At 39.4% G+C, this 12,862-nt stretch overlaps 1 protein-coding gene across 3 annotated transcripts in view; it reads left to right on the forward strand.

Annotated features, from left to right (window-relative positions):
• Positions 1 to 12,276, forward strand: part of col28a1b (collagen, type XXVIII, alpha 1b) — a 23,164-nt gene extending 10,888 nt beyond the window's left edge. For all 3 annotated transcript variants that reach the window (XM_039619708.1, XM_039619707.1, XM_039619709.1), the window contains 23 exons: positions 200 to 268; positions 1,038 to 1,106; positions 1,612 to 1,680; positions 1,780 to 1,848; positions 3,136 to 3,204; positions 3,669 to 3,737; positions 4,268 to 4,339; positions 4,436 to 4,504; positions 4,623 to 4,694; positions 5,151 to 5,219; positions 5,295 to 5,363; positions 5,442 to 5,510; positions 5,606 to 5,674; positions 6,210 to 6,278; positions 6,359 to 6,427; positions 6,907 to 6,975; positions 7,229 to 7,309; positions 7,473 to 7,508; positions 8,089 to 8,125; positions 8,253 to 8,807; positions 9,253 to 9,437; positions 10,039 to 10,324; positions 11,784 to 12,276. In XM_039619708.1, coding sequence (XP_039475642.1) covers positions 200 to 268; positions 1,038 to 1,106; positions 1,612 to 1,680; positions 1,780 to 1,848; positions 3,136 to 3,204; positions 3,669 to 3,737; positions 4,268 to 4,339; positions 4,436 to 4,504; positions 4,623 to 4,694; positions 5,151 to 5,219; positions 5,295 to 5,363; positions 5,442 to 5,510; positions 5,606 to 5,674; positions 6,210 to 6,278; positions 6,359 to 6,427; positions 6,907 to 6,975; positions 7,229 to 7,309; positions 7,473 to 7,508; positions 8,089 to 8,125; positions 8,253 to 8,807; positions 9,253 to 9,437; positions 10,039 to 10,324; positions 11,784 to 11,956 — 2,463 coding nt within the window. In that variant the 3' untranslated portion in view covers positions 11,957 to 12,276. The remainder of the gene's footprint in view (positions 1 to 199; positions 269 to 1,037; positions 1,107 to 1,611; positions 1,681 to 1,779; positions 1,849 to 3,135; positions 3,205 to 3,668; positions 3,738 to 4,267; positions 4,340 to 4,435; positions 4,505 to 4,622; positions 4,695 to 5,150; positions 5,220 to 5,294; positions 5,364 to 5,441; positions 5,511 to 5,605; positions 5,675 to 6,209; positions 6,279 to 6,358; positions 6,428 to 6,906; positions 6,976 to 7,228; positions 7,310 to 7,472; positions 7,509 to 8,088; positions 8,126 to 8,252; positions 8,808 to 9,252; positions 9,438 to 10,038; positions 10,325 to 11,783) is intronic.
• Positions 12,277 to 12,862: the final 586 nt, after the last annotated feature.

A 12,862-nucleotide genomic window follows, 5' to 3' on the forward strand; every position in this document is an offset into this window, starting at 1 on the left:
AAAATGTCAGTGAGGATGGAGAGAGATATTTCACTGCTGAAAGCCGAACAGCGGTGAGGTTTTGTTTCTGTGAGAAAGGAATTCAAAGACCTATTAAATCATCTCAGTTGAACTGCTACTAACTGTAAGACACTGAATAAAAAATATGTTTTATTACTTTATTATGGGAAATTTTGTTTTTACTTTTTACTAATTACAGGGTGACAAGGGTAATCAGGGAAGACCAGGTCCAGCAGGTCCTCCGGGGATAGGTGAACCAGGACTCCCGGTAAGTATGAAGATTAGGATCTTTGGCATTAAGATCTTGTATCTTATGAGTAACAGTATCGTAGTGAGCTTTTATTTCTAAACATACAGACAAGTGAGATAAAAGTTAGACAAAACTATCGTAACTTAGTAAGCTGCTGAGCCGCTTTGTGCCACCAAAACAGCTTCAATGTGCCATTTATTCTACAAATATCGAGAACTCAACTCTCTAGAACTCTCTAGAACTCTGTAGTATTTTTTTCCATATGATTTTTGATGTTATTGTTGATTATTTTACTGTGATGCACAATCATTTAGGCATTTCTTTTAATTTGTTACCCTGTTAGCTAACTCAGACCACAATAATCACAAGAAGAAGGTATTTTTATCCACCCTAGTTTATAAGTGACATCGCAGCTCTGTTCTGGGACTTACCTACCCTTACATTTATGCGCATGGAAGAGGTTAATTAATCCTTTATTAGCCTACAGGGTAGCAGGAAGACTCACACAGCATGAATAGAGGAGCCAAAGTGAGATGGGTTGCAAAGCAGTTTGCATTTGGGAGGCTAAAGCAAATACAGTAAATATCATGTCCCATATGGGATCTGACTGTTTGTTACATCGGGGGTTGTCAGCTAAGCCTGATAACTCAGATAAATCTTGTGTAAGTCCTAGGTAGCTTCCCTTTTCTTTTTCTTTTTTTTAAATCACCCTTTTCTGTTTTAGGTCTGCAGCTACTAAAACCTTCACAAGTACAGAGACTTTTATTTAAAGTTCTGTTTGTTCCAGGGACCCCAAGGATCACCTGGAACACAAGGAAATCCTGGACCTCCTGGAGAGGGGTTTCCAGGACCAAAGGTGGGAAAAGTCTTTGATTACATACAGTACTGTATAAAAGTCTCAACTCACCTTTTTTATATTTTTTTTCCAAGTAGCCAGACTTTTTAAAATAATTTTTAAAGTGGACTTAAGCAGATTTTGATCCATATAATCTAATAACTATCTGGAAAGTTTCTAATTGACAACAGCGTCTTTTCTCAGCATGAGAATGATCCCATGTATGCATCCAGTGCAATAAAAGCATATCTGAATAGAAAAGCACACAGTGGAACACCTGGAATCATGGATTGGCCTCCTCAAAGCCCAGACCTCAAAATGATTGTAGCAGTGTGGGATCATCTCTACAGAGCATGGAACAAAGTGCAGCCAGCAACCAAAGAAGAGTTTGGGAAAAGAAACAGACTAATTTATATTTTAAAAAATGTACAGATCAGTGTAAGTGGTAGGTTTAAAAGATTGCTATTCTAAATTTCATACTTTACATACAGCTATGTATAAATCAGATTTCTCATATTTTCTTTAGGGTGATCGAGGATATGAAGGTCCAAAGGGAAGTCGAGGGCTTCCTGGTATTGGGATCAAAGGTGACAAGGTGATTTGAACCTAAATTTACTGCTGAATTCCTCATCGATGCCTCCATGTACAGATCTGAATCTTTAATCGTTGCATTTCTTCTATTCCTTTTTCTCAGGGCAATTTTGGGCCACCAGGAAATCAAGGTCCAGTTGGTGCTCCTGGTCCAGGACTTCAAGGAGAAAAGGTAAACATGTCAAACATGTGGCCCAGGGACCAGAATGAGTCCATCAAAGGGTCTTTTGTCAGCTTGATGGCTTTGTTAAGTAAAGAAATGAAAAGTCATTAATTATTCCTCTTTGTCACTGCTCGGCTAATCCTTTTGTGATAATTTCTAGTAGTGGAAATGTTTACAAGGTTTTTGAATCGTAAAAAGGAATGATGTGAAGGGCTTTCCACTGTAATCAGTAAACTGTGATGTACATGTAATAACAGACTCAATGAATGTGATATAAACTGAAATAATTTTAGGAACCTGGTGAACTGAAACATCATTTAATAGAAAGATTAGCGGTAATTGGTTTCGTGGAGTTTTTCCCTCCAACATCAGTCTGTCAGGTAAGCAGAGTTTGAAATAGACACTGAGACATGAAATCACAGTTATTTATGTCAAAACGTCTCATCTGTTGTGTTTTATTCTAGTTTAGGCTTTCAGCTTTAGTCGTGGCTCTGACTCAGGGACACATTTTCACCTTCTTTCACGTCGTAACCTTTAAAGAGGCTTTTTGTTTCAGCATATATTATTACACAATGATTTTACTCGTCTGGCCTTATTAACACACAGCAAAGCTAGACCATTTGAGGCCCGCAGAATTAAAATGAGTTTAACACCCCTCCATTAGAGGGAAGAGTCCAAAATGCCTTTTTTTCTTTTCCTTTGTGGTACACTACATCTCACATTGCTACTGGTTTTATTTCTAATATCATTTCTTGGAGTTAAGTCACCACCTGTGAGTGTGCAGGTGTGAAATTTAAGCCTGGGAAATCCAAAAAACATTTGATTAACAATAACAAAGAATTAAAGTCCTTCAACACAGTCCTGACTAATGTTTCATTTAGAAATAAAAACCGAAACTGAAGGCAGACATGCTATACTGTCACTTTGACTTTTTCTCATCAAAAATAGATTTAGAAACATCCATCTTCTTCCACTCACCCAGTTCAGTGTTGCATGGGGACTACAGCATATCCCAGCTGGCATAGGGGCCACTAAACAGACAACCATTCACATTCACGTCACACCTACGGATAATTTTACAATCTCTAATTAACATAACCCCATCCATGTCTTTTGGGTCAACTCCACACAGAAAGGCCCTGCCTGGATGGTGGATTCAAACTGAGGACCTTCTTGCTGGCAAGAAGGCGTTAACCACCATGCTACAAAATTTAGGAACATTGGTTTAAAAAAAACAAAAAAAACCCCAAGTTATTAGTCTCATACCTTCAACTTAATGCTCTTTTTTTCCTATAGGGAGATCAGGGTCCAGCTGGGCCTCCAGGACCCAAAGGAGCTCCAGGTGTTGGAATAGCAGGACCAAAGGTAAGACGCCCAATAACAGACAAGGTTTTTTTTCCCTTTATCTCAGAAGCAGAAACAAGAAAATGATTGTGAATCGGTCTTCCTCTGAATCAGAGGGTTTATGGAGCAGCTGCTGGAGGTTAAGACATAATTCAGTTTAAAATAATAACAGGGAAAAATCGGACTCTAAAGCAGCGATTGAGTCTGTAGTATACTATGCAATATACTATTATAATAAGGTCCATATTTTATATATAGTCTATCATTTGTTGTGCCAGGTACCATTAACAGTCACTGGCAAACCCAAGGTATACATGACAGAAAATAATGAGAAACAAATATCCTTTATGTTTCTGAGTAATGTTTTCTAAAGATGCAGTGCTCTGGTGTTTCAAGAAACTGATATGAAAGAAACTCATATAAATGATACTAATATTTACATCTTTTTTTGAATACCCAAATGACTATGTGACTATTACCTTCAGGGGGATCAGGGCCTCTCAGGTGAGCCAGGACTACCAGGTGAGCGAGGTGTTGGAGAACCAGGGCCCAAAGTAAGTCCTCTTTGCACTGCTGCACTACTCCTGTACCTGTATTCAGAGTAATACTAAGAAAAACTGACCAAAAATCCACATATAATACTTTATATGAATATTTGGCAACACCTTTTGTGTTTTCATTCCTATTGACACAGGTGTACAAGCACTTAGCTATGCAGCCTGTTTTTACAAACATCTGAAAGAATGGGGTCTTTGTAAAGAGCTCAACAAATTTATGAATTTGAGTGTGGTGATGTAATAGGATGCCACCATAGCAGCAATTTCTTCTAGATATTCCTCCATTAACATTAAGTGGTATAAATGCAAAGTGGAAGCAATATTTTATAAAGTGGAAGATGCATTTTATTTGATTTGGACAACTGTAGCACACCAATCCTGCTTCCAGCCTTCATGCTAACCCAAGCTAACCGCCTCCTAGCCATAGCTTCTAAATTAAAGACGACATAACGCAGATATTCATCTTCTTAATGTAGCTGATTGTATTTGCATAGTTTCAACCCCTCTGGGACTCTCGTATGTTTCAGGGTGACCCTGGAGCTGAGGGGTTATCAGGTATACCTGGTCAGCCAGGAGAAGATGGAGTCCCAGGACCAAAGGTAATGAAGCCTGATGTCAGTCACTTTTCTGTTTGTTAAATGTACTTTAAATACACCTTACCAGTCTTTCTGTCCACTGTGTCATTTACTGATCAGGGGGACCTTGGGTTACCGGGGCCCCGGGGAGCTGATGGGGCTCCTGGTAAAGGTGTCCCAGGAGAGAAGGTAACGGTATTTTATATCTATGTTTCAAATCAGATCTCCATATTTTGTTCTAGAGGTTATAAGCACTTACCCACAATCCGGAAGATTGTTTAAAGGTTGTTTTGTGTTATTCTGACAGGGAGACAAAGGGGACCGGGGGTCCAGAGGCCAGCCAGGTGCAGTCGGTCCTGTGGGGCCAATGGGCCCAAAGGTATGTGTGTGTTTAGCAGAAGCATTTTAGAAAAATGAAATGAAAAACTACTAGTGAACCAGTAAATTCTTAAATAACAACAAACAAACAAACAAACAAACAGAAATCTGCTGCTACAGTTACACAAACAGCACATCCATCCCTCCTGCCAGCCATCTATTTTGTTCAACTTCAGAGTGGTGGGGGTGCCTGGAACAGGTACGAGGTACAGGTTCAATCTGGACGTGTTACCGGCCCATCCAGGGTGCAAGCAGCTGTGAGGAAAGAGAGAAAATATAAAAATTTATTAAAAAATTTACAAAATTTGAAATTGTTCTGTTAAAATGTAGGACTGATACCACTGTATCCATCAGGTTCTGAAAAAGCCCATGATTAGGTATTATCATTGCATTCAGGAAATTATTTTTAAATGGCTTTGTGTACCGTAATGTTTCTAATAAGTGCTTTCTCCTCCAGGGGCAACCAGGAATTATCGGGCTACCAGGTCCAGCTGGACTTACTGGCAGGGGTATAGCGGGGGCCAAGGTAAATCAAGGCTGCATAACTAAAGTTGGTGTGACTTTCAGTAATAGTAACAGCTTTACTTCTGGGTTTTGTCAGGGAGAACCAGGTCCACAAGGTCCACCCGGCGCTGTGGGAGACCCGGGAATTGGTTCACCTGGATCCAAGGTCAGTTCACTTCTTGTTTACTCTTCAGTTATCCTCCCCCAGTAAAGTATGTAAGTACAATTAAGTTTTGGTTTGTAGGGTGACAGAGGGCCACAGGGGCCCCCTGGGCCACCTGGACTAAAAGGAGAAGGTTTCGCTGGCCCCCCAGTGAGTATCAAACCAGATTACAGCCTCTTTTATGAGCACAAGACTCCAAGTATTTCACACTCAGGTTTAAATGTCAATTGAAAAAAAATTCTTAGGGACTTCCTGGGCCTCCTGGCCTGATGGGAGAGACTGGACCAGATGGGATTGGTTTACCTGGAACAAAGGTAAGTAAAAAACTGGCATTTTTTTATTATTATGGATTAGTTCTCTTCACCTCTTAGGAACATTTACAAAGATTATTTTATCAGATTTTGAAAAGGAATAAACAGTTCCCCTGTTTACCCTTCAAAGCGCCTTGAGGCAACTGTTGTTGTGATTTGGTGCTATATAAATAAAGTTGAATTGAAAGTCTTACCTTTTATATGACCTATTATCCAAAAGCTTCTGCTTTCTTGTTTGTTAAAGAAATACAAATAAAGACTTTTTCTGACTTTTCTCTTATTGCTGTGTTAATTTTGGTTTTAAAAACTTTTATGTGTGCAATTAATAATTGTTTTAATTATTGACTTTTTTTCTTTTATTTATGAAAATCTGTATGTTGTTTTGAAGAATGCAAGACTGCATGTGTGTCTGTATGCTGGAGCATGTACACTTATATGAAGCATTTTGTGTTCAACTGTGTGTTCTAAAAACTGATGCACAGATAAAGCTATTATCATTATTGCAAGTATCAACAAATATTTAATAACTTACATTCAGGGAGAAAGAGGCTTGCCTGGGTCTCCTGGACCTGCTGGGCCACCAGGAATCGGGTTACCTGGTCCAAAGGTAATCACAAATGTAGAAAACAATGGATTTTGTTGTATTTTTGTTGTCTAAAGTAGATATAAAGTTTTCTTTTCCTGCAGGGTTCAGCTGGCCAAATAGGACCACCTGGTCCACAGGGATTACCTGGAGAAGGGTTACAAGGACAAAAGGTACAGTTGTCACCTGTCACTCACATTTATTCACTTGCAGCTGAATTATTGAATGTTTTATAAGTAGATTTTAAGTAATAATGAGCCCTTTTCTAAAGACTCTGAATTAGGGAATGCATGTTTACTACACTCCGGTAACACAGTGATGAAAGAACTGCTGTGTTTCCAGTGAGTCTAGCAAACTAAATAATGAGTTTTCTAACAGGTTTGGTTGGATTTTAGCTAAGAAATATGAACCTGCATTCCCTCCTTTTATGCTGTGGTCATTAGCAGCAAGAGAAGCACAATGCAGTTGTTTTGAATGAAGATCTGATAGGGTCAGTAAGTTTTTCAGTGGATCTATGCAGTTTTTTAGAGACAGGTGTGGAAACAAGTGTTTCCATAAACTTGGAAGTCATTATCTCACTAACATTAACCATAAAGGTCTGAAGGGTCACACAGGGATGAGTGACAACATGAACTCTGCTGACTGTTTACAGGGCGAGTCTGGATTTCAGGGGATGCCCGGCCCCAGAGGTCCTCCAGGACAAGGTCTGCAGGGTGATAAGGTACTGTGATGTTCGCAATGTGGGAAGTGAGGAATTATTATGTAAACTAAAGTCAGTACTCAAATAAAGATGACAGATAATATATGCACTGTCATCACCTTAAACATACAAAAGCAACAATAAATGCTAAAGATCATGTTGGACAGAAAGATGCGATTGTGGCCGATATATGAATGATGGGACATTATTTGCTATAACGGCTTTACTTTGTCATTTATACACTGAAAAAATTAGTCTTCTTTTCCTCCTGCAGGGGGACCGAGGGTTCAGAGGTGAGAAAGGCAATAAGGGAGACAGAGGGGAACCTGGAGAGCCTGGCGTCATCGGACCTCTGGTACTGATATATTTTTGCCTGACATAATACTAATTTTTATTTCCTTCGGTGAAAAATGTCTTGATGAATTAAGAAGTCATCCTGTAATTGCAGATTAACAGCACAATTTAGGTCAGAAAATGCTATAGTGTCTTCCTAAATAATGACTTGTTTTAAATGACAGGGCAAAACAGGACAGAATGGGGAACCTGGACTTACAGTAAGTGTGAGCACACTTAAAATAGCTCTAAACCAATTAAATCTCAGATTTTTTAATAGACGCTGGTACGACCCACATCAGCTAATGGCTTAGCTGATGCTCCTCTAGGCAGCTGTTGCTGTTGCTGCACATCTGCCAACCACTTTGGAACCCTCCTCCTGCCAGCTCATTTTTATGCTGTATTTAACATAATGTCATGTCTGTGTCTTCAGAAATTATTCAGCTTTTCTCCACATGCTTCACTGACTGTGAAGCATGTGGAGATTTAAATAACAGGTGGGCGTGGCTTCTGTGCCTGAGTTGACCATTAAGGATATCTGCTCTCTCAAATCATACATATCCAGGGTTTAGAAAAAAAAAAAAAAACAGAGTTAAAAACCTGAGCTTGCGACTCACAGGGATTATTTGTTTGTGTTGCCATATTTAATATCAGCATCCACAACAGTAACAGTGCATGATGTTATGGAAATGTATGATAGGGTCCCCAACTAATCCAACAACATATGTTAATAGATTAAAAAGACAAATAAAAAAAAAAATGTGTTGAACCATCTCTAAAATATTGTACTCTCTTTCACAGAGGGATGAAATCATCAAAATAGTCAAATCCATCTGCAGTAAGTCACAAGATTTAGTTTGTGAATCCTAGTTTTCCTTAAATCAGTCACCGAGGATTAGTTTCCTCTTTAGTCATTTTCAAACTTTATTTGCTCCTCTGGTTGTGTCTTTGCTCCATGTCATCAGGTTGTGCAGTGACGTGCCGCCAGACACCCTTGGAGCTCGTCTTTGTGATCGACAGCTCAGAGAGCGTCGGCCCTGAAAACTTCAACGTGATCAAAGACTTTGTGAACGCCCTGATCGACCGCGCCTCGGTCAGCCGGGACATCACTCGTGTTGGCGTGGTCCTCTACAGCCACATCAACATGGTGGTGGTCAGCCTCAGACAGGAAGCCACCCGCGATGAGATCAAATCTGCTGTGCATTCCATGACCTACCTGGGCGAGGGCACGTTCACAGGCAGTGCCATCCAACAGGCCAACCAGGTGTTCAAGGCAGCCCGGCCAGGTGTAAGGAAGGTGTCGATCATCATCACCGACGGACAGGCCGATAAGAGGGACTCGATCAGTCTGGAGAGCGCCGTGACAGAAGCCCAGAGAAGCAACATTGAGATGTTTGTGATCGGAGTGGTGAACAAAAGCGATCCACTGTACAAAGAGTTCAAGAAGGAGCTCAACTTCATGGCCACTGACCCCGACAGCGATCACTTGTACCTGATCGATGAATTCACAACACTTGCAGGTGACTATTTTATGATCTGGCCTTGACACAGGCTTTATGATCTGATAGTTTTGTCTGATTGAAATGCAACAAAAATGCTAAGTAAAAAGCCTAGTATAATACAATAAAGTGGCTTTAGAAAGAAGCTGTGATCCTACTTGATTCTAACACAAGGAGAGCACAATTAACGCAGCAAACTAAGAAACAAGGCAAACCAATTCCCGCAAGAAAAGCTGTAATCAATTCAAAACCAACCAAACTTTAAAAATATAAATAGTTTAGTTTTGTATTGGAGTTTGGATAAGTCATGCGTCTTATCCAGAGATTCATGAGTTTAAATATGATGAACCTGAAACTGGGGAACGTCTTGTATTCGTGTGCTTTGGTTCAGGAATACTCCCTCAGAAAAACTGCTGTGTTGTTAAATGCAGAGTAGAACTGTCCATTTGTCTTCTGGTGTTTGCAGCTCTGGAGAAAAAACTTTTGAGTCATATCTGTGAAAACGGAGAGAGACGCTTGTTTAGCTCCATCCCGAGCTCGGGGCTTCCTCCAGGAATCCCAGAAGTCTCCAGCAATGCTCGAGAACCGCCATACAGGACAGACACGGACACGCCCACTTTCACTGGAGACTTCAGGAGAGTCCAGAAAATGGTGAAAATGTGTTGCTTTTTGTTTTTTTAAACTTTGTTCTGTGCGCTCAGACTCGGTTGCAATATCAAAAAGATACTAAAATCATCTTCACAGTCTAGTGACTTTTTCTCTCGCGCCAACAGGAGGTCAGATTTTTCTTTACTCAGGTGAAATATTGAAACATTTACCAATTCAAAAACTCAGCAAATGTTGCCATTTGTCTAAATATACCAACATGCTCAAGCTGAAAGCACCACAATCCTTAACACATTCCTCTTGGTGTCATCAATTAGTTAAGAATAACTGCTTAAAGACCCCAAGAATATTTTCTTCTGTTAATATTTATATCAAAATTAAAAAAACAAAACGTGGGCTACATTCTTAAATAACTCAAATGGTTGGTGATGGTTTGCCTTGAAGTTAAAGACTTTTAGTAAAATGTATGTGAATCTCTGAGCTCTTGTTTTAATCTGTTGTCTTCAGCTGCTCAGAAGCTCTGCACCACTTCCCACAGATTTCACTCAGTGACTATGACTAGCTCAGGTGTCGCCTGGTGACCTCTTTGCCTCTCTACAGTAAGATAAAGTAAACAAGATTAAATATTTTTCTGTGCCTGTTTCAGCCCGGCCCTCCTGGTTCAGACCCCGACGGTGAGTCCACCTCTAGAAAGAGGCCGGCGACGAACAGTAGGACCACCTTAGAAACTCAGAGGCTTCCGTTCTTCGACAGGGAGCCCTTCAGGCCGGTAACAGAGTTCCTTCCACAGTTTGATGTGAACAACCCCACACACGATGTGGTGATGACCGGAGCCATCGGGCCAGCTGGTCCTACTCTGAAGACTCCGCCTGAGGAAAAGATACCACCGGTACCAACTCTGCCCCCGCTGCCCTCTGACACCTACCTATCAGGTAACTGCTGACAGTCTGCAGCAGAGACTGTAAGATGGAGAAATAAAGGTGGCACCTAGAATTATAGATAAAGCCTCTTCTGTGCTTCTAAGTAGTAGCTAATGTATTTTCACAAATTCTAATCATTTTTATCTTAAAGTCAGCCTACATGTAAGGTTTGTGCCTGTTTTGATGAGAAGACTGATGTCTTTTGAGTTCAGTCTGTGATTTTATCTGATGCACTATTTCTTGGTTGGGAGATCTGACTTCCTGAAATCTTATCATCACTTCAAGGTTTCCTGGAACCAGTAAAGACTGCATGAAATCTCCTCGATCTCTTGGCAAGAAATCAAATAAACATTACTCATGTTAATCCAACAAACAAGCTTTTGGACATACAGTGAATATAAAGCTTTGTCATCATTTCTAACCATTACAGGGAATTTAAAATAATTTAATTTAAAATATTAATTATTTACAAAAATTAGCATTTTTAAATCGAATAAAACCTGGAATTTATTGGGTAAACTATTAGATCAAGGCCTTAAGTCATCAGGAACCTGCAGATCAAGGGAAGCAAAAATGAGTTCTTTGCATCTGGAGGAGCTGCCCCCTGCTGGAGATTACAAAGAATGCAGGTTTAGGAAAGTTGAGCATTCGCTTTTCAAACCTAGAATATCCATCAGTGGCTGTGAGCAAGAACTGTCACACAATTTAAACATGCATTTGAAACTTTATAGGATTCATATCTTATTTTTGAAAGACATTTCTGTACAAGTCCCTGCAAATGCCTGCATTCTTCTTACTGCTCTGATGCTTCAGAGCAGTAAAATTGTAAAATCGGGCTTTTAAATTGTTTGAAAAAGTTTGCTGTTTCAAACAGTTGTCACTTTCAAAAATGTTGTGATAATATAGGGATAGGTATCACTCGGTCAACTGGATGATTTAGGCAGCCAAAACTTGACTGGAACCAACAATAATGCCCACTTTCAAACAGAACACTGAGGGATTCTCTCATAATCATGATCTCATGAATCTTGTAAGAATTTAACTGACTTGTAGGGCAAAAAATATTGGTCAGTATTGTCCAGCAGCTTTTATTTGGATTGGCGTAAACCTTGCTACGAACACTGATGGTCGTCAGAGGATGAATCAAAGCAATCCTCTGATGTAATTCCTCTGTCTACACGATGAGTCACGTTGTTGAGCTCTTTTGAGCTCACATTTTGATTCTAGTGCCATTTTCAGTTTCTCTTCCAGATGTCCTTAGTTCTGCAGAGTGCTTAAATTTCCTGTATTGTAATATATTAAGTTTTTTAAACCATGTTTCAATGCTTTATTTTGCCCCTCTGTCCTTGTCCCATTAAATAAAAAAGAAAACATATTTACCACTAACTGAACACAGCAAAAGAATCAGAGTCCCCACAGGGCTGCTAGCACAGGTGTAGCCTCTGATAACACTTTTTTTTGTGGTCTCTAGCCGAGCGCTGCACCCAGACCCTGGATCCAGGACCGTGTCGGGACTATGTGGTGAAGTGGTACTACGATCCCACGGCGAATTCCTGTGCTCAGTTCTGGTTTGGAGGCTGCTTAGGGAATGAGAACAAGTTTGATACTGAGAAGAGCTGCAAAGAAGCCTGTGTCAAGGCCTGACATGCACATGCCTGCAGTCACAAACACATAAAATGCTTAGAAAAGATTTTGATTCAAATTCGTACGACGAGATTTACCAAAAAGTTCACTTCAGTAAGTAAGTACTCTTGTAGTTACTTTGACATGGATAGATAAGCAGCTAATGTTAGAAAGCATCATTAATTCAAACTTAAATGTAGTGGACTACTTATTTGTGGTATTTTTCTTAAAACAAAGAAAAAGAGGAAACAATTTTTATGTCACTTCAGAGCTCTTCTGTTAAAATACCACTAACTTCTTTAAGAACAAGAAAATGTAACTCTTTTTTTTATAATGTAATGTTTTTTAATGATACTTTTTATGTGTATGTTTATTTTTAATACCGTATAATGTCATTAAAAGATCAAAATAAAAGTGTACTTTTTAATCATGTACATCTAAGCTAACTGCTCTTATTAAATGGCTCTTAGTTTAAGGTTTGTGCTGAATAGACACGATTTTTCTCCCTCTCCAAATACACACAAAAAACAAAGAAATAATGCTTCACTGGCGCATTTTTAGATTAAATATTTAATTTGAGATGTTAAACAAAGACTTAACTGCTGGGGAACTGGAACCTTTCTTAAAATCATCCCATTTTCATAGGATCAAACATAACTGACGACACGGGTGTGGGCACACTTCATAAAATAAACTCATCTCTGGGCAATTCTTTGTTTGAAATTTCCACTTGTAAGCTAAAGCCATGAATGCACAAGTAGAAAAGTAATCATAATGCAAGTGATACATTAAAAAAAGCGAGGAGTGGCCAAAGCAGCATGCGTTTCAGACTTCCTTCATGAAGTTTTAAAAATAAGAAATTTCAATAAAATCTAATCAAATTTGAGTCTTTTGCATCAGTTGGTTAATTTCAAATCTATTGTGTGT

The sequence above is a fragment of the Oreochromis aureus genome, linkage group 11, assembly GCF_013358895.1.
Source record: "Oreochromis aureus strain Israel breed Guangdong linkage group 11, ZZ_aureus, whole genome shotgun sequence".
Taxonomy (NCBI): domain Eukaryota; kingdom Metazoa; phylum Chordata; class Actinopteri; order Cichliformes; family Cichlidae; genus Oreochromis; species Oreochromis aureus.